This window comes from Solea solea, chromosome 11, assembly GCF_958295425.1.
Source record: "Solea solea chromosome 11, fSolSol10.1, whole genome shotgun sequence".
Taxonomy (NCBI): domain Eukaryota; kingdom Metazoa; phylum Chordata; class Actinopteri; order Pleuronectiformes; family Soleidae; genus Solea; species Solea solea.
Window position 1 is genome coordinate 8,822,927 of NC_081144.1, and position 24,303 is coordinate 8,847,229.

The following is a 24,303-nucleotide window of genomic DNA, read 5'->3' on the forward strand; positions in this document are numbered from 1 at the left end:
GATGTCACAACTAATTTAACCCCCAAAATGTCCGCTTATTGCTTATTTTAACCACAAAAGGACCAGAAAATGTCCTGCAACTACAATGTTTTATTTATTTATAGTTTACTGCATGTTACAAGAAGGTTTATTCAGAAAAACACTGCGGACAACAGATTTTGCTTGTTAAATTTGAAATTTGAACAGTATGAAACATATTTACAATAAGAATTTTTTTGAGTCTCTCAATGTTTCTTTGTCTCTCAATGTGGAAAAGCAGGCCAAAAAATGGACACTATGTAGGCAGGCGTTCTTCCCACTCTCTCCTCTCTGGTGACAAAGACGCTGATTCTCCGGCTTCTTGAAATTACCGTAATAAACACATGTTGGCTTTGACCGTTCAGCTTCCAGAAACCGCTCAGTGATACGCTTGTTGTTAAAGGGTAAAATATGTAACGTGTGCACTTGTTGCCAAGCCAAAGGCACCAGTAGGACTAATGTGCAAACAACCATGTTTTCAAATGAGGTACAGTTTCATCTTTTAAGGTATTAGAAATGAAAATGAACCCTGAAGAAATGATAGTGCTGTATTTTGCGTATAACCTATTGCTCATTGTTTGAATCACTTGATTTATGAACAAGAGGAGGATATGACTTTAATAACACAGCCTGACACACAGTAAGCTCAAACACTCTACATATAGATGACATGCAAACTATTTACTCTTACTAGTCCAACAGTAACCGGACTACGAGTTAAAACCGGACCAATATTCTCTCATATCCAGCCTCTTATTCTATCGCTTTTCCTCAAACGTCTTTGTTTTTTGTTCTCTTTATGTGACATGGACCAGAAACCAGAAGTTATATCGTGCCAATGCAGGTGATGCGGACCCACTCAGGCTGTGACAAGGGAGCCATTCACCCTGTTGTGAGTTGATGTACCATCAAAATAATCTTGGAGACGTTATTTGAAGGTTGAAATCCTTCATTGTGTTGCTTTAACCAGAGCCTCAGAAGAGAGGTTCTGCCTCATTGGGACCAGACTTTGGTCTCCATGAGAAACAACTGGTCCTAAAAAGTCAGTCCTAAAGAGGTAATAAAAACGAGTGCACGCATGCACGCACACACACACACACACACACACACACACACACAGGTAGCAGGAAAGAAGTCTGTCATAGTTGGAGTGGAGACGGTGGGTTTTAATGACACAGTATCTTTCAGAACAACATTCCCATAATTATCCTCAGTCTGACGTGGATCTGTCATTGGCACTGATTGTTTGTCCTGATGCCCACCTCCTCGAGGGTGTGTGTGTGTGTGTGTGTGTGTGTGTGTGTCAGAGGAGACTGCAGTAGCTCCCCTTGAGTTGGACAGTTGTATTCAGCAGCCCATGGGAGGCCCGAACTGGAGCCATTGGAAAGATTGGTATCGTGTTAATGGCTCCACAGGCTCCAAGATACATAGCAGCAAAACCATAAGAGGCACTGGAATGTGGACTCCATTGAATCATTGTCATAATTAGGGACATTTGTACACACAGATCCAAGGTCTGTTGTGCTCATTTGGAACCTGTCTCTCTGTGTGTGTGTGCGTGTGTGTGTATGTTTTTTCTTTAATCATTTCTTACAACACTGCTTGTGTGCCTGTGTTTGTGAGTGTGCTAAAGGAAAAGTCTGACAGTTTTGCCTGCCCCATCATCCCACTACATTTATTGAAGCTTAACGTTCCAGCAATGTCTGATTCCCACATTTCAACCTGTTTCCTGCTGTGTTCTTTCATGTGTTTGTTTCCAATGTTTCACATGGCAGCCTGTTCAACTATTTACCACTTTTGCCCAGAACAGCAAACGTTACCTCGATGTCTCTGCAACACAGTAAGGAAGTGAATAATGCAGATTCTGTTTTGTTTTTGACATGCTTAATGTTTCTCATGTCTTCATGCTTTATATCTGTTGTATTAGGCAGCAGAGTACAAAGTAGTAGCAATATTGTTGGTAAAAAAATTAATAAGCTTATTTCCAAAAATGTCAAAATTACATTTTAATTACATTAAACATTGTCTCCAGTCCTCAGCAGCCGCTCTAAGCTCAGTCGCTATGAAAAACATGTCAGACATCCACAGCACAGATGATTAGACCTTAAATAGCCCTATTGATGCTAATAAGGGTAAATATCCCTTATTATCTTTTCCTCCAGTGATAGCAGTGATAGCAGATGGGAGGGGGGCTGCGTAGGTGAGGTGACTTGGTCTCAGGTGCCTGGGAATAAAACTGCAGATCAGCTGCTCTGGGCCAGGGCTATAGTCGTATGGTGATATCTGATGGTGTGGTGAGTCTGAGGTTGGTAGTGTAGATAAGATAAGACTTTGCAGCGATGACAGTGAGTCCTAAGATTGATGTATGGATGACGGAAGGGCCTCAGAGTGATTGTAGACAAAGCAGTGCATGGAAGTATTTATTTATTTATTTATTTTTTAATTTTAATCAATTTAAAAGGATTAAACAGTGCTTGTAGGAATCCCCGAGATTTCTCTGCAGTGCTGTACCAAGAGGAAAGGAATTGGGCTTGTAACTAGAGGGTTTCTGGTTCAAATCCTGGGACAGTTCAAGCACTGGGGTCCCCCATTGTTGTCTGGCTGCACTGGTACCATGCCCAGCTTGAACAGATAATATTAAAAATAATCTTTTTCTTCTTTGCTGGTTTTGACATCAGTCGACATTACTGCCTCCTTTCCTTTCCTTTCCTTTCCTTTCCTTTCCTTTCCTTTCCTTCCCTGCTTTCTCTCTGCAACCCGCTGTCTCTGTCTCTGCTGAAGCTTGACCCTTGTGAGTGTCAGACCAGCCCCTCTCTCTCTCTCTCTCTCACAGGGAGAGACGGTGTGGTTTTTCATTACTCAAATCACGACTGTCAAACGATTGTGTATATCCCAGTGGAGACTGATCCTAGAGGCTCATAAATGTTCAGGCTCCTGCCATCCATTTGTTCACATGTGTGATCTCATATATCGCACTTGTCACTCCCGGGGAACTAAAATCTCCCAGAAGCTTTTAGTAGAACTCCTGTCAACAGTGTTATTTGAAATGCCTCATTATTATTCTTTATAAAGCTCATACACATGTGTGGGAAGATCTCAGTAGATGAAGATACACAGAACAAACGTAGAACATAGAACTTTTTCTTCTTCATAAGAAATTGATGAATAGTTTTCTCCTCTATATTTCTTTAAAAAAAAGATGTGTATAAGCACTATTTAATATGCTGGGGTATAATGAGATGGACTATAGGATGAGATGTTCAGTGTGAAAGAACAAACACAAAACAATGGTGTTCATTCACACAGTCTGCAAACTATAATCTTCCAAATCCTGTTCAATCTTAGGGATGTATGTTTCCCTGAATGTACACTCTTGCTGCATGTTCCTTCGTTCTCCCACCGCTGTGTAATTACACCCATGAATGCATTTGAATGAGAATGAGTATCAGTGGATGTTTCGGGCCCACTGATAAAACCTTCAAAAAAAGAGAGTAATATTCGTGGACGTAACTCTTGTGCCGTGAGACAGGTTTACAGTCTCGTGCTGGCAGGATGGATTCCTGAAATAAACTTTCCAGACCTGGGTAGTGAAAACAACTCCCTTTCTTTTGTGAGGGAGACGAGGCTTGGCCCGATATTCATCAGTGGGGATAACCTCTGACCCCAGAATCATATGACGCTGAGTGCTGGAGATCCCGCTGCAGCCAGACAGTCTGTCTGAGATGCCATCTCTCTCTCTCTCTCTCTCTCTCTCTCTCTCTCTCTCTCTCTCTCTCTCTCTCTCTCTCTTCCTGACACTTTTCCTCCCTTTCTTTCTCCCTATCTTCCACTTTTCCTCTTGCCTTCATGACTGCAAGACAGGGGTGTGAAAGAAGGGAGCTGAACTTGTTGATTTTGGATTTTTTTTTTTTTTTTAAAGAGAACAGTGCTGTTTACAGGGTTATAATTATATTTCTTTAAATGCTGCCAACTTGTCAAAGTGCATGTCTCATATCTTTATAAAAGTCACACAGATCTTGACCTGTGAACACTTCACTTACGCTCATAAAATCCATAATCTTGTTGTTTGTCCTCCCCCCAAATGATGGATGTAGCTACCAACTGACTCCACAGGTCAAAAAGAGACTGTCGTCTGAGCCAAAATCCTGTCTTGCTGTGAGCCTAACAATCAAAAAGAACAATTAATTAGCATAAAACAATCAGAATTTACTCATCTTAGGTCTTTCTCTCTTTTACCACAAATCACAAAAAAATTATATATAATATAATCCACAGTAGGCTGAAAAAGATTAAGTTTAGTTATTTATTATTGGCATTATTATGTCTGTGGAATGGCTTACGTATGTAACAAAAGCCAATGGAAAATCTGAGATGAAAAAACAAAGAAAAGAAAAAAACACCTCCCTGGCTTCACCCCAAAAAATGCAGACCTCAATCGCTGACCTCAACCTCCCTAATAATTTTCATTCAGTCCTTTATTTTGCCTCCTTCTAAATGATTTACTGACGTGCATCCCCTAAAGTATCAACAGCGTGTCTCAGAAATATCTATTTTTTTCTAAGCAAAGTAACCCTGGAAGAAATGACACAACACATTTCAAGACACAATGGATTTCCTAGTCCCTTACTCTAAGCATCAGAGCTAAAATACCCTGCCCATCATGCAATAAAACATACATTGGAGTAACAGGAAGGACACTTATTACTTGTTACACTTGTTACATAAAAAAGGGAACACATTTTAATTCATGTCCAGGAACTCTGTTAAATTGTTTCCATCTTGCATTACCATACCGTGGCTAATTGTAGACTAGTTGCTTATCAGTGTGATCACAGGTTTTAACCTTAACATGATGCACTGTAATGTACTGGAGGGATTTTGAACGAGACACACTGTAATTACAGAGCAACTATGAATAAATCGCAGGGTAGGATGCATTCATACTTTCACTGATCCAGACATGGAGCCTCTAAACATGTAATTACCTTATAAAAGAAGCATGCGCCATTTACATGCACTCAGATCATTTCAAAATGTCGGAGCAGATGATGTGGTTATTTTCACACGGATAACTACTCAGATCTGGTGTTTATGCACTTATCAGTGTGAAGCATATTGTGCCAGTGCCTACATAATGAACTTGAGCAATTACAGAAGCAGTAATTTAATCTTCTTCACCGCAGACTGTTACCTCACTTTTATTGCGCTGGTGTTTACAGTAAATGAGATATGTGCCCTCTGTGATATATGATGGAAAAATATGAGGTAGTGTTTTGATGAAAAAGGCAGTTTGCAGGTGGGCTGCAAGTGGTTGACCCCACCCCCCGATTCCCCACCTCTGCTTACAGGAAGAGAAGGCAGAGCCCCATGTATACATTTCTGTTCACTTCATGGCAACTTCAATTTGGCAACTGAAATCTTTGAGGCATTTCACTCAAGTGAGTCATGGTTAAGAGTGGAGCCGTGTGCCAGAGAGGTGTTGGGTTTGAGTGCTGCGGTGTTCAGAATGAGGCAGAGAGCATGAGGTGACATGTTTCGCTGGTATAGAGGATATGGGAGATACTCCTGTAATGAGTGCTTTGTGAGATAATGGTATGCACAAGCCCGCCCTCTGCTATGTTTTCTCACTTGGCTTCACAAGCAGAAACAACAAGAACAATGCTGAAACATGTCATGTCGACGAGCTCGGGACGCATATGCAGGCTGAGCTTTAGGAGTGGTTGGCAGGAGGTGCTGGCCAAATAATCTGATTTCTACATGATGACGACGGGGCAATGAATAATACTAAAGACAGCTCTGAATCTCCTATACAAAAATATTATGTCACATGTGTAGTTTAAAGGTTTTAACAACTATTTTGTATCAGTATTTGCCATAAAGTGTACATAAGAAATTGACATAGTCTCACAGTTTTAAAACCAAAGAAGGATGGAAGTAGCAGTTAACCACCAGGGGACAAACAGGACTTGTGGTTTGGTTGCAAAAAAAACTCAGTTTGAAGGAAGTCTGGGAAACAAACCTACCTTATAACGTTGGTAAACATTTTTGTAAATTATGTTTCCCATGTAGAGGAAAACAAACAATAATACATGGCACATATGAATGGGCATGCAATAGGTGCCTGGTTGCAGGTGATGCATAATGTAAGATATATATATATACAACATAACAAATCAGAAAAAAATAAAAAAAATGTTATTGGGAATAAATCTGCCTCCTGTGAAAAGTCTGTAAATGACTGCTCGGCCTGTTTGTTTACACCACTGTATTTTAACTTTGGATATATGGTGTTACTTCAGAGCTCAATATTTTCTCAGGTGGTGCTTGGTCAAAAAAAATTTGAGAACCACTGGTTTATGGCATTTACACATTTTTTTTTAGGAATGTATTATTCGGAATGAAAAATATAGTCTCGTAAATTACCCTGAGATACTACTGTAGTACCCTACTAATTTATATTACACATTATGTTCTTTATTCACAAACTGTAGATGACATTTCCTATGTTTTAAAGTGGCCTTGAACTTCCCAGTCTGAAGTGCGTGTGTATTGGCTAACCAGGTTATCAATCTTGTCATTAGCAGTCAATCAGAACACAGGTGCAGTCAATCTTTTAGCCAATCGGATTCTAGGGGAGTGGGACGAAAACACAGCAAAGTTTGACAGGAGAGGAGTTAGAATGAGAAATGGTTACTTATGTTTAAAATAGTTTCTTCCGTTGCTGTATTCGTTAAAAGTTATTAACCGGCGAGTCTTATGAGTTTGTGTACCGCGAAGATGTCTAAATGAGCCTTGTTTTCCGTTCTGAGGAACTTGAAGTACATGTTAGCTTATTGTTAGCCTGTTAGCGGAGCCTGCTAAAGGAACTAACTGGAGTACATGCATGTGGGAAGCACGTTTTCTACCAAGTCTATGAGTGAGTATGGACACTGCAAACTGTGAAAATGTCAATATTTATTATTATTAGGCCGGGCATTTATTAGAGTTTGAATTTATTGATGGTACTTATCTCTTTGCTTTGCCTTTTGACTTGGTGTGAGCTTGTGCTGTCTGTATGTTATTGCCTCTCACCTGTTATGTACAGCATGTGCTTTATAAATACATTGGATGTGATAATGAATCTAAAGCATTGGGAGCTATATTCAGCTAACTTGGCCTTGTTCAAACCAATTCAACTCTCATGTTAAAAGTTGTTTAGCAGAGTAATGGTATGTGCCCCAACTGTGCTGTGGTAACACTGAATTGAGTGGCTGGGCTACACTTTAGTGCTTCAGCAGTCTATGTAAGACGGATCAAGTGAATATTGTCCAATTGAACATAGTCTGCTGTAACTGAGCTAGAAATCTTCTGGCCCAAAGTGTTATCTCTTCTTGTTTCCTGTCTAACTCACCACACTTCTGTCTTAGAATGTTTGTTTCTGACTTCTGAATAGCATCACTTGTTGTGCTGTGTGATTTCATCATGGACTTAATTGTGGTGCCGAAAATGCAATACAGAACTATTTGTTGACCTTTTTGTGTAAAAGTTGTCAGAATTAGAGAGCCCATAACCTATAAACAATTCAATAATCAGTACTGAATTAAATTTGTACCTAGAGGTAAATTAGCGAATGCCACAAACCTTGTCTATTATTTCACTTAAGAACTAATTTGTTAGTGTCACCTGGGAAAACTCATTATTTCCCTTTTAGTATAGAAGTTGTAATCACATTGACTTTTACAAACTTGTATCAAATCAAAGTTGCAGTATTTTCCTGACAAATTGGAAACAAGTAACTAGCAAATGAAACCCTTGCATGCAAATCATCACCTTGTAGGTTGCTAATTAGCAGATCCAGCACTTCAGAAGAACATGATCATTATACTGAACATGTGTTTGTGCCATCAAGTAAAAATGAACTCTTATAGCTTGTTTTTAAGTCTTCAGCCTCAGTTGAGGGTATTTTATGGCAGCTAAATGCTCCTCTGCTGTCTCGTATACAGTTAGTTTTAGGCCTTATTTGCTGGAAACCACTGCCTGTTTTGACTTAAGAAAATTGGGCTATGAAAGTAGTGAGGGCTGGAAATTAAGTGATCTCACCCCCACTCTCAAACTGACATTTTATTTACACTGTCACTATAGAAATATTAATTGCACCCACTTTGAGATTAACATTGAAACATTTTGTGTGGATTTTGTCTCTGAAAACATTATTTTAATGCCCAGTACAAACAGGAGGAATAATTTCAACAAACCTTTTTAAAGCACCTCTGGGCATGTGAGTATTGTTTGGAGACAGACTTGGCAGACTTGGGTTTTAAGGCAGACCTGACAGGGATTCTTTGTGGATGCTAAGTCATGTATTTGTGTGTTAATATCAAGCAGCAACAGGCCGACAGAGAGTGGCGTCTAGACTGAGCTGGAGTATGGCTAACAGCTGGGCTGTCCTGTCCAGGGACAACTTGCTGTGACAGCATTTCCTTGGTTATTCTCTCACATACTGTGTCTTTATTTCCAGTGGTCAAGCTTGCTTGCAGTATACCCACCATGGATAAATGCAGCTTTGTCAGGAGTTTTTTTTCCCCTCTGAGCAGCTGTCTGCAGCCCCTCGGGCAGCTTTCTGCACAGCAATCCAAGCGAGTCTCTCTCAGGGCAGCATGAAACTCACATCCATTTTAACAGGACAGTTTTCATCACGGAGCTCATTATTTTGGAAAAAATATTCTTCTCAAAAAGATATTCTATATGCAACAGCTTGCTCTAACTCTAAAATGTACCATGGTTTTCTGATGTGTGTAAATCATTGAATTCACACCTCAAACAATTTCACAATTCCTGGTAGATGCATGACTCACTGACGCTGTGTGGATGTTTCCAAAGATGGTTTGTAGTCACACTAAGCTGCTATCTTTCCGACATTATGTTGCCAACAACACAAACTGAGATCCAGCATTAGTTTGAACTAAAATAGTGTAAAATTAAATAAAATTTCACTGCAAATTCCAGTGCAGAAACTTAAAAGAAATTGTTGGTTTTGTGTATTAGGTTCCATGGCTGCTGTTTTGGTGTTCCTTCTAGGCCACTGCGATGGTATGGTGTGTGAGCTGTGTGTGAAGTGGCATTAAAACCCTGTACACCAGCCTCTGTGAAGCACAGTACAAGAAGTGAGATGCTGCGGTCATCTGACTACAGAATTAGGATGATCATTTAATTTTTGAACACATGAAAGAGATTTTCTGAAATTGCAGTATTCCAAGAAGATGAGTCGTCTTCATTTAAGCCCCTTCTTTTACCCTAACCCTAAATATGGTAAAAATGTAAACTATTATAATAAACTACAATTACTCTGCATGTCAGTCATAGACTCACAATCTCTTATGCCTCACACTCTGACAGTGATCTTCCAAATAGACTTGTGTTTATTTCCTTGGATGGCAGAAGACTGGATAGACCAAACACTACTAGGGATGATTAACTCTGAATGGCTCACTTTAAAATGTAGAAAAATACTATGTATTATGATTATATATATTATTATGAGCAGTTTAAACTATACACTTAACGTTAAAAAATGCAGTTACAAAACAAACTTGAAACTAACTGTTGCCTGCAACAGGCTCCTATTGAACAATACTAGCTGTCAATCACACTGGTGTCCACTATGCATCTGTGCTATTTTCTCTTTTCCTTTTTAAATGGAGAAAATAATTGACAAAATGTGTATCATATTTATATCAAGACCTGAAACTAGTGATTGAGACCATTAACTCATATTTACTTATGTTTATATATTAGCCAATAGATTTACATTCAAACAAACCTTTTTATGGAACTAGCAAAGTCAGCCCTGTCTTGTGGCTAACTGCTGCTTCTGTCCTACTTCCTGAGCTCCATTTTACAGACTGGAGGACTTTTTCTTTTTTTCGGTCTGCTCATAACTGGCTGTACATATGCTGATCCACTGATTTGTAGATTGACACTGTTACATCAGGAGTAATAAGTTATATATATATACACAAGTATGGCCTTCGGTGTCTGATTGAATACAAGAGATGCGGCAAAGTTTTGGAGTCAGTTAGATCATGTGCGTCACTAATAAGGCCTTGACTTTTACCTGCACTGTCATGGAGAGGGGCTGGCTTCAGTCAGCTCACTCAGCCAGAAACCCCCCCAGATGGCAGGGCTAACGCAGGTCAAGTGATTTGGCGCCTCAAGTGTATTAAAGCTATTTACAAGGGACTAAAGGATTTACGTTGTTTCACCCATTGGGTCTGCAATTTTATGTGACCTGGCACTGGGCTGCTGCATTTTTCTGACCCTCTCAATCAATACAAAGATGTAATAAACAATGTTGCCTTTATGGGTGTTTGGCTTTTGTGTTTAGTTGCAGGGTAATGAAGTTTTTATAGGTGGCTCCCGATGCCTGGTGTGAAGGCAAACAGTTGAGATTACATGAGATCCTCTGCACTCTCTCATTCACACACACAAACACATGTTTGTGCAGCACTCTTTGTGAGGACACCCATAGATATAATGCATTCCCCGGCTCCGTACCTGAATGTTAACCGATAAAACTAAATGCCTAATCATAATTCTTACCCTAACTCTAACCTTAACCCAATTCTAACTCTAACCTCACACTAAAAAACCAGGTCACCTCAAAAAGCCCTCACAAGATCAAAATGCAAAATGTCCTCACAAAAAGGTTACACACACAGGTTTACACAGCTTTCATTTTTCTTGGGACACAAATTCCTAATGAATTGGACAGCCTAAAGAAAAGATTATTCCTAAACTTAACTATAAGCAGTTAATGCCTAACCCCAACGGTAACCTAACCTCAACTCAAATCTTAATCCTTAACTTAAGCAGGTCCTTAGAAATTAGGTTCTGCTTCATTAGGACCAGATTTTGGTCTTTATTAGGACTACTGGTCCTGACAAGATCACATATGTAGTGTTTGACATTAATGAATATTAATAACACTACCAGTAGTTACCTAGTGTCTTGACCTGTTATATCTTTTGCCACTTCCTTGAATTATCACAATGTACAGAAAACTACCTGTAGTTTGATACATCACTGGGGGATGCAAGTCTCTTTTTCTGATTCTATTTTTATATAAATACTCCAAGATAGTCTAACTGACCCTAAACATAAGTAACATAAAGTTTAAGCCCAGTTTGTGTCAACAAAAAGAGAACATGGGGGGGAAAAGAAGTAAAAAAATTCAAAATATAATTTCACTATAAATTCACTTTAATATCAGTGGGGTTGTTTGACCACAATCAAGTAAAACCATTTTCAACAAAGCAGAATCTGTAATATAGGGGAAGCATTTCTGATTTAAACCACAATGAAGATCACACAATCAAGGAAAATAATGGTATTGACTCAAGAACCAAAAGTGCACCAGACTGCACTTTACAAATACTATGTAGTTCTGCTCTTTTCCTCCACTGCACTGATTTTACGGCTGTTGCTTTTTAGAATAACCAGAGTGCCTCCCAACCCTTTTGACAAAAACGCAACATCTTGGGTATAGTTTTCATGTTGTTGGCAGTTTCAACAAAGAGAAATTTCCCTTCTAAACCTCAGCTGTTTTCATTTAAGTGATTGTTTGTGGTCCAAAGAGGTAAAAATATGAAATATTTCACCAAAGAATCAAAGATCAGAGGCACTCCTCATAACATACTACAAAAGTGTGTACCAGAACTTTGATGTTTCTTCATTTTTTTCCTTTTCATCACTTGCCTCACCCTTCATCTTCATCTTATGACTATATAATTGGCTTCACCTTGAGGTTTAGAAATACTGGTCTGAAAATAAAATAGTCAAAAGTAGCCCCTGCAACAGCACAAAAACAAAACGATTTAGTAATATAATGTATGAAAGTACATTTGGCCAGTACATTTTACTTGAAGATGCTGTACAGCAGAACTTGAAATTGAGTGCAGTTGTACTGCTACTAACATGGTAGAGTTACATGAAGACAGATGCTGCCATCTTGTGGACAACTCTATAGAGAAACTGCACAAAATTGGGCTCATGCTTGCCACAGAAGTCTTTTATCCCCTGAATAAGTTGAATTACTCATTCCCACCTCCAAAAAACACATCAGAGCGTCAGTTATACCCTTTCAGCCTTGCAGCTAAACACTAGGAAGATGGATGAATCCTGGATATTGCTTTGTCTTGTGATCACATTGCACCACTCAATGGTGCTAATCAAGCCAATGATTAATAATAGATTAAAAATCTACATTGAGTGGCAGGCAGCGTAAGCTTACAATTGATTTAGCAAAATTGACGAATAAAATGGGGGTGAAGTGGTAATTGCACACTGCAGTCAGAATATGATTGCCTCTGGAGCATAAAAATACACACTCACAAGAACACGGGCGAATTTACAGCCATTGGCCTGTCGGTGCCCTCGCCTTCTGGTTCCAGACAGGCAATGTGTTCCAGATTAGATCAAACTCTAGGATGCCCATTTCAATTCCAACAGCAGCCATACGGCACTTGGTTACCATGACAACACTCACAGTCTGGTTCAATGTTTACAGATATAAAAATAGACAATGGTTGTGAGTCAGTTCAGGACTCACTGAGATGATAGTGGGCAAGAGACAATCAGAAAAAGAGCATGATTACATGGCTATTAGCCTGTTTGAGGATTTGGCATCAGTCTGATGATACAGCAGCAAGCTGCACAGCTCCAACTTGAGTGTTTCCAACTTCATGGTTGGTGCTTCACATGTCTTCAGCTGCCACAGAGTGGACAGAGGTGTCCTCTGAAAAGCAAAGCAGACACAAATGAGTCAAAGAGACACAAACATTCAAAACAATCAAACAGCGGCAGAACAACCACAAAATAAACACAAAATTACTATAAAGAAACACAATATGGCCACAGCAGTGCTAAAAAGGTAAACATGTAATTCAATAAACCACAAACGGACATAAAACAACCACAAAGAAAATGCAAAATCACTATAAATAGATGCAATATGACCAGAGCAATGCAAATGAGTAAAAAGTGATGCAAATCAGCAACTAAAGTCACACAAAAAATACAACTACACAAAACAAGCACAAAAATATACACAATACAACCATCAGAATTAAAAGTTTAAAGGTTAGTGCAATTTTTAAGACTTGCTTTCACATTAAAAAAACAAAAAACAAATCATTCACAGATTACACAATTACCTGAATTGAATGCACATGTGAAGACTAATCAGATTACACAGAGCTCGGTCACCATGAATAATGCTAACCTATAAATAGGAGTTTAATTTTCGGGAGTTTTTGGTGGAGGACAATTTTGGATGTTCATTTTAACTGCAATCTTGTATTGAGAATAAAAGAAAACATGTAGGCCAGGTTAAAGATATTGTGTTTATACTTAGCCCAGTTGTGTGCAGTTATGGTCTATACATTTTGTTTGTGTGTAAAGTTTGGAAGCTGAAGAATCATTTTAAGAGGAGTTTATATAGTTTTTTCAATGTTATGTTTGCTGCAACGGCAGATATGAAGTTTGTATTTTAAGATGTGCTATTATTTGGTGTTCCGTCATTACACTGGATACATTTAGAAATGTTCCCCCTTCACCTTTTAGATTGTACCTCAGTCAGGAACCAAAGGTTTCTAAATCGCTTTCTGAGATGAAAGGTCATGAGTTGTCAGTCAGTGTGATTTATTTCCAGTTTAATAAAACCCTCATGTGTCGCGCTTCCCCTTCCACTCAGATTGCTAACATTATTAGAGAAATGCGATCTCAGTCCAAGTAGCAACAAAGTGTTATTGACTAATTCTAGTTGTCAGTGTGGTAAAGTGACGAGTTGGGGACTAGTGAAGCCATAATTGTCTGACTCTTGTTTGATGTGGCAAATAAAGCAGATGAAACACTGCATCTTAACTTCTAAACAACTGCAGTTTTTCTTTTTCTTTATAGTGTCGTATTAGTTCTGCTGAAACAGTCTCTGTTTAAACACAAAACTAAACTAGCCCAGACCTTCTGGCATCTTCATTTACTCGTTTTATTTGTTGGCCTCTTGCATACCTTGTGTAATGTTGTTCTGGTAAAATGGAGCAGCTTGTTTTCCCCCTACTGTGTTGTTTGAACTCTACAGATCCCTTTTATTATTGTCCTTGCGGTTTTAAAGTCCATTTATGTCACAACCTTACTGCTGTAATTGCGTCCTGAGTAACAGTAAACAAATCTCACATGCTTTTTGTTTTAAAAGCTTGGTAAACATTAGTTTTTAAATCACATTTCAAAACAGAAAGAAACATTCAATTTCTTGTTTCACACTGCAACATCTATTTTATCTTACATCTATTTGCCCTGCTAATGTCAAAATTGTCAGATGGAGCTTACTGGCCCCAAAATAGTTTTTTTCCCCCCAGTGTTTTATTTAACTTCAACCATCAACATAAGACTTTGTCACCTGGATTCGCACATTCCCACCTGCTCACCTGTTCTTCATTAGCTCATTAGCTCCATGAGATATCTGCTTACACTAGGTCACACTGCCTTTGCTACCCTAATCTCTTTGTGGTCTCCTGTTTTTGTACCCCTATATTTGTTTTTTTGACAGTGCTTCTTGTGTGCTTTTGCTTTTTCTCGCTTTTAATAGTTTTGTGTGTCTTTTTTGGAATATTTGTTAATTGTAAAATACTAATTAGCTCTATTACGACAATGTACAGCTGAGACTAATGTGCATGTCATTAGGGCTGCAGGTGTTCATCATAAAGCAAAATTCAAATCTTGACGTTGGCTCAAGAAAGATGAACAGCTGACTAGTCGCTAGTTGTTTCCAGTTTGCAGTTTATTGCAGCAGCACAGTATAGTACGTTTGGTTGTGAGGCTCTGATGCCATCACTCCCCCTTTATAGAAGTAAACGAGTACTATCTAAAATCCCTGTCGAAGCCCACAAGTGGATGCCAGTGTAGTGCAGCAGAGGCAATGACAGCACAGGGAAAGAAGGGAAATCTGTACAGCTTGAGCAGATGGTGACTCATGGATGGTGCGAGGTGTGTCACACGAGTACAGCAGAGCTGCTTAGAGTTAACTCTCGGAACTAGATTGCAAGCATTGCTTCGTTTACCCATCACTCATCCATAGTGGGGCATGAGTGTCTGAGCCAAATCATGGGAACCTGTTCAACTATTGTTGAGATACTTCAGATCAACAGACCTGTTCTCACTTGGATGTTCCTCTGTGTGTTCGTGTAGAGGAATACATTACGTATATTATTATTCATGTGTGTCTATTGTGTAATATGTTGGTCTGTATTGCATGTTTTACCGCAGTATGTTCTACATGTTTTTTTATTTGGACCCACCTCAAAGTTGCAAATTTATGTTGTTGATCATTGTTGATGTTGTATACCAATGGGAGCATAAAATGATGTAACATTATTTGTAACATAATTTGTATGCGGAAAATACCTGTCTCAGGGAGCATTTGTGTGTATACGGTGGTAGGGTTTGGCAAGAAATATTTGTCCTGTCAAACTGTGCAGCGACCAAGTCAAACTCCAACATGTTTGCACAACATTTAAACTATTGCTTTACTGCCATTACGACAACACCTAATGTTATTTTGAATGCGTATATCAGATATTTTCAAGAAACGCATAATAAATGTATCACAACTTCATTTTAAGTGTCATGTTATTTGAAACATATTCACATGAATCTTGGTGAGGTTTCTGGGTCCAGACCCACTATCTGGGAGTAGCAGTTTTATAGTATCTTGAATAACGTATTGTTCTTTTCATTATTGATCTCCATGCTTATAATGTAAATGGCCAATGACTTTAATGTAAATCTAAGTCTTATATTCTACTTTCATTAGGACATTGTAATCATAGTTGTATAGAAACTGAGAAAACGTTGTCGTAGTTGTCAATGTGCACTGCCCCAGTTCATTCAATAAATAAAAATAATTGAAGTAACATAGAGTAATGAAGACTTACTGTATACGATTACTGCTGGTCATTCTATGTCAGTGTACACAGAAACAAGGGTAGTGCATGTTTGTATAAAATGTATACAAACATGCACCCTTGTTTGAATCTTGGGGGCAGAATTGCTGAGCAAATGTGTCCTCTCATAAAAGTCTTCAGTATAATATCTTCTATCTTATATTTAGTTTATGCCATAATCTCTGCTAAAGTGACTGAAGCAGTGTGTACCAAACATTCACCAAACCTACATGGAGACTTTGGGGAGTGCATTCATTCATTTTTTTTCTAGAAAGCAAGTGGCAAGAGGTTTGAGGCTCCTCCCTGAGAGTTTGTGAAAACATTCCAGCAAACTGAGAGCAGTCAAAGAATTGGAAACTCTGGGCGGCCACTTACTCCTCGATCCCTCTCACCTCTTTGCACATGTAGTTGCACTGTATACCAGTGTTTGTAGGTTGTGTAAAGCTTTGGGTACAATACTGCTGGAGGGTTCTCTAGAGAGTTCTTTAAATTCTGGATACACAAAGAAACTCCGCTGTTGCATTAAGCAGCTCACAATGAAGCTGGTGTTAGTCCTCCTTGTTTCCACAGCCTTGACCTGCACGGAAGCCCAGTATTACTACCAGGGCCTGATGGATTATCTGGAGAACAGGTTATTAGCTATTGAGGTAAGAAGAAACCTTCCTTTAAATGACTATCTGATCAAAATACTACCTTTCCCATGCAGCACACATCTCTCTGATGTAACTAATTAGAAATGCAAGTTGATGCCTTTGAGTTCACGTCTGCCGCCTCCTCCTTTTTGATTTTAATTTAATTTCTTAAATAATCCAGTCAAATTAATGCAATATGTGTCCAGCTCATCAACTCTGCAGAGGCCTGTGGCAGAATATCAGCTGGTGCATGCAGAGCTCTGCTCCTCATGCAACATGCAACTTGTGTTCAACAACATATTATTTCTTCAGCGTGTAAGACAATGACACACCAGTAATGAGTACAAGCTTAACCTTTGCTGCCTTGGCATCAAACATCCTGCAAGACTAATAGGAAGGTGTTTTTTTTGCAAAGGTAGAGTGAATCTGTATCACTGCTAAATGCCCCAGGGAAAGAGTTCAGTATTGTGTGTTTTGAAGAAAAAAAGAAAAAGAAAAAGCAAAGCAGTACAAAGCCGTGTGTGTTTCACGACAAGACAGCACGCTCATTTTTTAATGTTGGCTTAAGGTGAATTTGTTATGAAAAGCAAGGAGATTACATGTTTGGTTGCCTCAGGGAGTCATTTAAGTGAACTCTATTTTAAGTACACTCCAGTTTCAGTCTTAATTTTCTTTTCCATCAACAGTGTGTGGCTCTGATGCAAAAATGACAATCATAAAACTGTAATTTGAATGAAATGAAGTATCTTTTTACAGCTAAGTCTTGCTCACTTTGCCCCCCTGTGGCTCCCCTCCAGTCTCCATTTCAACATGCTGGCTCAACTTCAGCTCTGATATGAACACAGCAATTCATCAGTGAGTTCTTATTGAACTTTTATTTCCATTTGACCAGAGGCCTTAACCAAGCAAAGGGAAGAAAATGAAATGGAGGCAGATGAGACAGTGAAGCAGCCGTCAGTTATTACATCTGGCTCTGAATGATTCACCCTTCACTCTGACTGTGTCAGTCACAGCACTGGGAAACACACCACTGTTTGCTATTTGGTGAAGATGCTTTGATTGAAATAGGTGGTTTTTTTTCCATGTGAAAAATTGTGGTAGGCAACAAAACCAGCAGCTTTTTACATCTGAGGCTGTGCCAAGGCACAAAGGTGCTTTAAAGAAAATGCAAACGTTTGCATGCTGACATCCTCTTAATGACAGTGCTAGCAGGTTGATATTTAGTGCACGTAATGATGCAGTGATGCCGACTTTGGCATAATGGGAAGAAAAAAAAGAAGCACTCATTTACTCCAAGTTCGTTAAAGTTATCCTACAGTTGTTACATTAGATAAACAGGCGAGATTGCGTATATAGCATTTATTTACCAAATATAACAAGATACTTTATGTAACCCATTAAGGCACAAGGAGACCATGCTATTTTCCACCTCCATGTATATGTAGTTGCAATGATAAATGAATTACATAAATGGAGTATAAAACACCGGGGGGAAAACATCTTCCAAACATTAATATCAGTCCCATCTTCCACCCCACAGTAGTGCAAGCAGTGTTGATGTGTGTGTTCTTTGAACTTCTTGAATTCTAGTTGGAGGATACATTATGTTTTTGTTCTTAATTTTTCATTATATCATACACGATATGATGCAGTACAACAGCAAATTGTAGAACATGTGTAAGGTATTGTTTGTCAATAAAAGCCATTTATGGAGAGCAACATGTATTTCCCATTTTGAACTACCTTAGTGGTTGTCATATACATCACATTATAATGTAATGATGCCCGTTTTGTGCATTCATTCTCTTGTTGGTTGGTCAGTTCCCCCAAACTCACTGTTGACACCTTGAAGTTGCTTGTTAGAGGTAGGGTGTGAGATCATTCTCTGGAGCATGTTTTACTGTATTGCTTAAAATCCTCTTCACACTCCGATTGTAACAATTAATTAATGCATTGTTGAGAACCAAAACGAAAGACGTTTTTTGGGAATGCCACTGTCATGAAAAAGACGGTGCTGCATTTGAATGGTGAAAGCCCAGAAAGGGCTGCAAAGTGATGGTTTCTACTGGACAGATAGATTGACTTTAGGTTTTTGTGATTTTGTACCCAATGTACCCAATGTTGTGCACTAGTGCTTGTGAATCTGTTTGTTGCACACTCCTGTGCTCTGGAGGTGTGGCTTTGGATGAAGAAAGGGGTTTGGACAGTTTTTCCAGGATCTCCAACCCTATCTTTAAGAGAATGTTGCTCATCAGGGAAATTACATAGTTTTTTTTTCCCAAAGTAAACAGTTTTTCTGGTGATATGACATGGAAAAACAAAACACACAGTGCATTACATTATTTTATTTATTTTATTTGTTCTCCTTTTGCCTTGTAGGACCGCATGCAGTTTTGGCATGAAGAATCTCGTCGCTACCACACAGAGCTCAAAGATTTCAAAAAGTTAACTACTGAGACCATGGATGGGCTGAGGACTGAGCACAGCGTGCTGTTCAAGGATCTGGAAGGAGCTGCAGTTCAGATGGACCGGGTGGAGCGAGCGATGGACAATGTGGAGACCCAGACTTCACCTCGGGCCTGTGCGAATAAGGCAGACAAGGTGGTGGAGCAGGGAATCTGGGGGCTGGAGGAGAGCAGAGGAGAGGAGGAAGAAGAGGAAGAAGACTGGGAGGAGCTGCACTCCAAAGTGTCTGGTGAGTTGTAGTAAAATAAAACCACACTTTTGCCAAATTTCCCCTGCAGAGTAGCTGCTTTTGATCTTTATTTTTATTATTGGGATGACACAGGAGTGGAGTTACATTTATCATTACACATCTGCACCAACGCTTACACCGAGTTGCTGTCTTGGAAAAGCCATGCCACTGGAAAATATGAAACAATCACAGCGTTGTTGCAAGTCATCTCAGGGAATCGGTCATGTTTTCCAGGAGACGACTCATTTATTTGAGCAGAGCTACACCGCAGGTTTTGATGTTTGAGCACAGCGTTTGTCTTCATGAGCTCACATCCAAATACATGGTGCTACAAACAACACAGACTTAAAACTAGCACAGTGAGTCAGTTACTCCGGAAATAGAAAAAAACATTTCAGCATGATGTAAAATGTTGTGATTTTAAATCCATGTTTCATCAAATTCTTCTGGTACCATTTATATAGGACATACACATTCAATAATGCAGTAAAAGAAAAACCTTTGTTCAGAATTATAAAAATTAAGGGGCATTTCCATTTCTGTCACTCATACTTGGATGATAGTAGATAATGATGATGCAGGATAAAAAGTTTCATTTACTTTTTTCTGGGTCAGACCTCCTGTGAAATCTGCAGAGAGCAGAGGAAATGAAACTGCCCTGAGGTCATCTGCGTTATACTCCCAAGCTCGTGTTCGCACGAGTAAGATTTGAACACAGTGAATCATTGTGAAAGCCCAATTTGTGACCCAAAAGACACTGTACTGCACCACATTGCACAGGCACGTGAGCATCATAATAATTTTGCTCTGGGACACTTCAGGGACGTGGTCCTTTGTTTGTGTATTTTAGTGACAGCACGGTATTAGTCTTACCTCTCTTACAGAAAGCATCTTTATTCTGTCCGTGTTCTGCACTCATGTTTCCTCTATTTATGAGTTGTGTGTTCAACTTCTCCCCCACGGGTTTGAATTTGCTTTAATTTGAAAAGCCATATATTGACTGCTGCAGGCTGCTTAAAGTTTGCTGCTTAAAGTTTGTGTACACCCCCCCCCCCCTTTTTTTTTCCCTGCAGACTGTGTTGAAATCATTTCTGGCATCAGATCAGTGAAGATTCTAAAAAGACTGGGCAGTCCCAAGGGGATGTGGACCAGAGACCCCAGGTCATCCAGAGTTTATGTCTTTAATGGGACATCGGGAGATGTTATCTATCAATTTGACTCTGTGCAGGACTTTTCACGCTCTTCAGGAGTTGAAGAGGGCAGCAAACAGATCCAGCTGCCCTTTTCATGGATTGGTCCTGGCAGTGCTGTTTATAACGGCTGTTTGTACTACTTAAAACAGGAGGCTGGTGCAGACATACAGGTGGTCAAATACGACCTGCTTAGCGGCTCAGTGACAGATACTGCCATGTTCCCCGTGGACAGCCATGCTACCGTTTACAACCTCAACCCTGAGATTGTTGCAGACCTTGCAGTAGATGATGAGGGCCTCTGGCTGCTGTATGCCAATAGTGACAGCGAGCCGAACATCAACCTTGCAAAAATGGACCCTGCCACACTTGATATAGAAGAAATATGGGACACCAGGTGCCCAAGGGAACATGCAGAGGCAGCTTTTGTGGTCTGTGGCACTGTCTATGTTGTTTATAACACGCGCCTGCCCAGCCGGTCACGGGTTCAGTGTGTGTTTGATGTCAACGACATGGTGATCAGCGAGGAGGCTCCACTGCTCTACTTCCCTAGAAGGTACGGAGCCCATGCCAGTCTGAAATACAATCCCGAGGAAAAACAGCTATATGGCTGGGACGATGGCTACCAAATCATTTACAGATTGACCATGAAGAGGAAACTCCTGGTTTGACAGCAGGGAAGTGGTGTCGGGTTTTCAAATCAAAGGTAAACTTGTACATGTGATCCTCCCTCCCATGATTTAGTCCCTTGCATTGAATTGTGGGACTTCCACTTTCACTGAAGAAGCATCTGCGGACATCAATACAAAGCATGTCTAACTTAGCTGGCTGCAGGTCGTGAACAGGATATTGTTGTCAATCAAACGTGGGGCAGAAATAAGTCAAGCTTTTACTTAAAACAGCATGATGTGATCATGTCTTATTTTACTGTTGGATCAGTGGTTTTAACAATGGTGTTTTGTGTCTATTTATCCTTTGAGATAAACAAAGTCCTGCTCTACTTTTTTTTAAGCATGCTTGAATTTATTCCAATGCAAGTGATCATCAGGGATGAGGTCAGTAAAGTATCTAAAATGCTACTGTTTAATTACTTACACATGTTCTGAACTTTTGTATTTAGGCCCTGAGCACTCAGTGGTGGGAGGAACTATTGAAATTCCCCAAAGGATCATATTTTTGAGCTACAAAAACATTGGTGAAAATGAATAAAAATTGGCACACAACATTTTATAAAATACGTAAAAGTGATGCAAAATGGCTCAGTACTAAGCCAAAACTAAGTTGCACCAAATTTCACGAAATTTGATGGGATCATCTCACAGCCCAAGAAGAGACTTGTAACTTCGCTGTACATTGACCGATTGAAACTCTATATTTGACATCGAACATGTTTACGAACATGAATTTAACCCAACCGGAAGTCAGCCATTTTGAATTCAACCAGCGTGTGGCCACGAAACAGGAAGTGCCCTTTAAATTTGACATACTGAACGATCTGCTTGAAACTTCATACATGGGACAAGAGATCCTGAACGCGTCTACAAACTTGACCTTGAGCCAACAGGTGCAAGGTGTGCAAGCTGTGACCTCCCAACAGGAAGTTAGCCACCCGTAACAGGAAGTGCCCTTTAACTTTGCTGTACATTGACCGATCTGCTTGAAACATCAGCACATAAACTGAGTCAAGAGCAAAGTGCCACCTGCTGGCAGTGTGGCACCTTCGGTGGCCCGTACACAGCTTAAATTGTATTTGTATTTTTATCAGCCTTTTGTATTTTAATAGATGTCGGGCCTTTGGGATGCCTACATTGAACCACTGAAGTGGTTTCCAACCATGGTGTCAGTGCAATCTCATATACATCTCTGATCATAAAATCTTTCAAAATGATTCCTACAAAATTGTCAGTGCTGTAGACAAATGTAATCAGCTCGAATGCCTCTCTTTTATTAGCCACAGTGCAACTCTTGAACTCTACAGAACTCATGTAGACACTGGCTCAGTGAAAGTAAGTCCCACTAATTATTGATGCAAGGTACTATATAGTCAGGCAGCAGTAATTAGGTGGATACAACAATCTATGTCACCACTTTTACACTGTATTTACCTAGTACTTTTTATATGGATCACAGATAACATGCATACTTAAAAAAACTGTATGTATACATTTATCTTTTGAAATACTTGGTACATTTTATTCCTTTTGTTTGTGTAAAATACCAGACAAATGCCATTCACTTTATTAGAGTGTTATGTGTACTCTCATTTAATCCATGTATTGACTCAATAGTAATCTTGTTTCAGTTGTGTTGCCCCCTCTCGCTGCTTGTTAAGCCACTGGCTGTGTTGTTGTTATTATGTGGTGTGTTTATTGCAAAAATAACAACACTGAAGCCATTTTGCATAAGTCTTTTAATCAAAGGAAAGAAAAAGTCATGTCACAGAACTGGTAACACATCACACCCCATTGGAGAAGATAGAACAAATTATTTTCTGATGTTTATTATCAGACATGTTGAAACAGAAGAAGGACAATTTGTGGCTGTGTGAAATTTAGGTTTACTTTATTACACACTGGGTCACTCGTGAGTCCTGATAATGAATGAATGGATAGACTCATGATAGACTTTCGTCTGAGCTAACAACTGTTGGTGTCAGTCACCAGCACATTTTCTCAAACATTTCTGTACTTACAAATACAAAATGCTCGATTAAAAAATTGGAAAGTCAGTGCTATCATAACAGTTAGAAGGGATACAAGATCATAACAAGAAACGGTACAATAGTAGGCAAAGCTAGAGGATTTGAGACAGTCCATAAACTGAGGCAATTGATTTAACAGGTTTCATCTACTATGGAAACACACCATATTATCAGAGAAATATATGACCATCATAAAGCACATAGTTTTTTCCCCCAACAAAAAGGAACAGAAAGTAATTTAGTATTCAACCACGTTTCAAATTTCACACTTAAATAAGGTATTATGAATTTATGGATAATGCCACTAGTCTAGAGAGGAAATATACCGTGACAATGACGGTGGGGGGGGGGGGGGGTGTTGATGTCGTGATGGATTACGCCGAGCACAAACAATAATGAACTGACTCATTCTCCCTATAATAAGCGCCAATTAGAGAAATGCCACTGCTCTGTAGATGCTGACCTGTCCACCCATCCGCTGCCCCCGCCTCGTCGTCTCAGCTTTGCACCCACACGGCGGCAATAAACAGCTCGCTCTGAGTGAACTTACCAATAGAGGAAATGACTAAAACAGACCCTGCTGGGTCTGCTGTGTGCATCTGCTCTCGTCTTGGTGTCTGGCCAAAGACATTTTCACAAAACCCGATGATATAGTGTGTTCACTGTACTGCACTGTTCTCCAACTGCAGACACTCAGGAATTGTAGTATTACTTGTCCTTGGTTTCTGAATGAGGCACCAGCAATCAGGACGAGTCAATGCCAACGAACGTGGTTACATATCTGATTTAAATGGTTGTTGGCAGCTGCTGAGATAAAACTAAACTGAATTCTATTTCAGAAATGGCTCTCATTTCATTCCCCACTTGCTTTTTTTTCCCATCTGTGCTGTGCTTTGTTTCTGTATTTTTTTTTTTATCATCCTGAGGGAAATTTATCTTGTGCTGTGTGTATTTCTGGTGCATTTATCCGTTTGGTTGTACCTACTCTTATTTATTTCCTACTTGTTTTCTACTTGCTTGCATTGCGTTAAGTGTTAAGGGGCACTGTAAATTAGTGAGTTTCCAACCATGCATTTTCAATTTGTAATAAGAA

General features: G+C 39.5%; 1 protein-coding gene across 2 annotated transcripts; it reads left to right on the plus strand.

Annotated features, from left to right (window-relative positions):
- Positions 1-6,644: 6,644 nt before the first annotated feature.
- Positions 6,645-23,546, plus strand: olfml3a (olfactomedin-like 3a). 2 transcript variants are annotated; one of them, XM_058644277.1, is made up of 3 exons: positions 6,645-6,934; positions 19,004-19,319; positions 20,393-23,546. In XM_058644277.1, exons 2-3 carry the CDS (start codon positions 19,010-19,012, stop codon positions 21,178-21,180), a joined length of 1,098 nt encoding a protein of 365 aa, XP_058500260.1. In that variant the 5' UTR covers positions 6,645-6,934; positions 19,004-19,009; the 3' UTR covers positions 21,181-23,546. The 2 variants fall into 2 exon arrangements, with proteins under 2 accessions (XP_058500260.1, XP_058500259.1); XM_058644276.1 differs by lacking the exon at positions 6,645-6,934 and adding an exon at positions 16,359-16,639.
- The last annotated feature ends 757 nt before the right edge of the window (positions 23,547-24,303 follow it).

Coding starts and splice junctions, on each gene's coding strand:
- olfml3a (XM_058644276.1), top strand. CDS start 16,529: ATGAAGCTGGTGTTAGTCCTCCTTGTTTCCACAGCCTTGACCTGCACG. Junction 16,640..19,003: donor ACAGGTTATTAGCTATTGAG/GTAAGAAGAAAC, acceptor TTTGCCTTGTAG/GACCGCATGCAGTTTTGGCA. Junction 19,320..20,392: donor GCTGCACTCCAAAGTGTCTG/GTGAGTTGTAGT, acceptor TTTTCCCTGCAG/ACTGTGTTGAAATCATTTCT.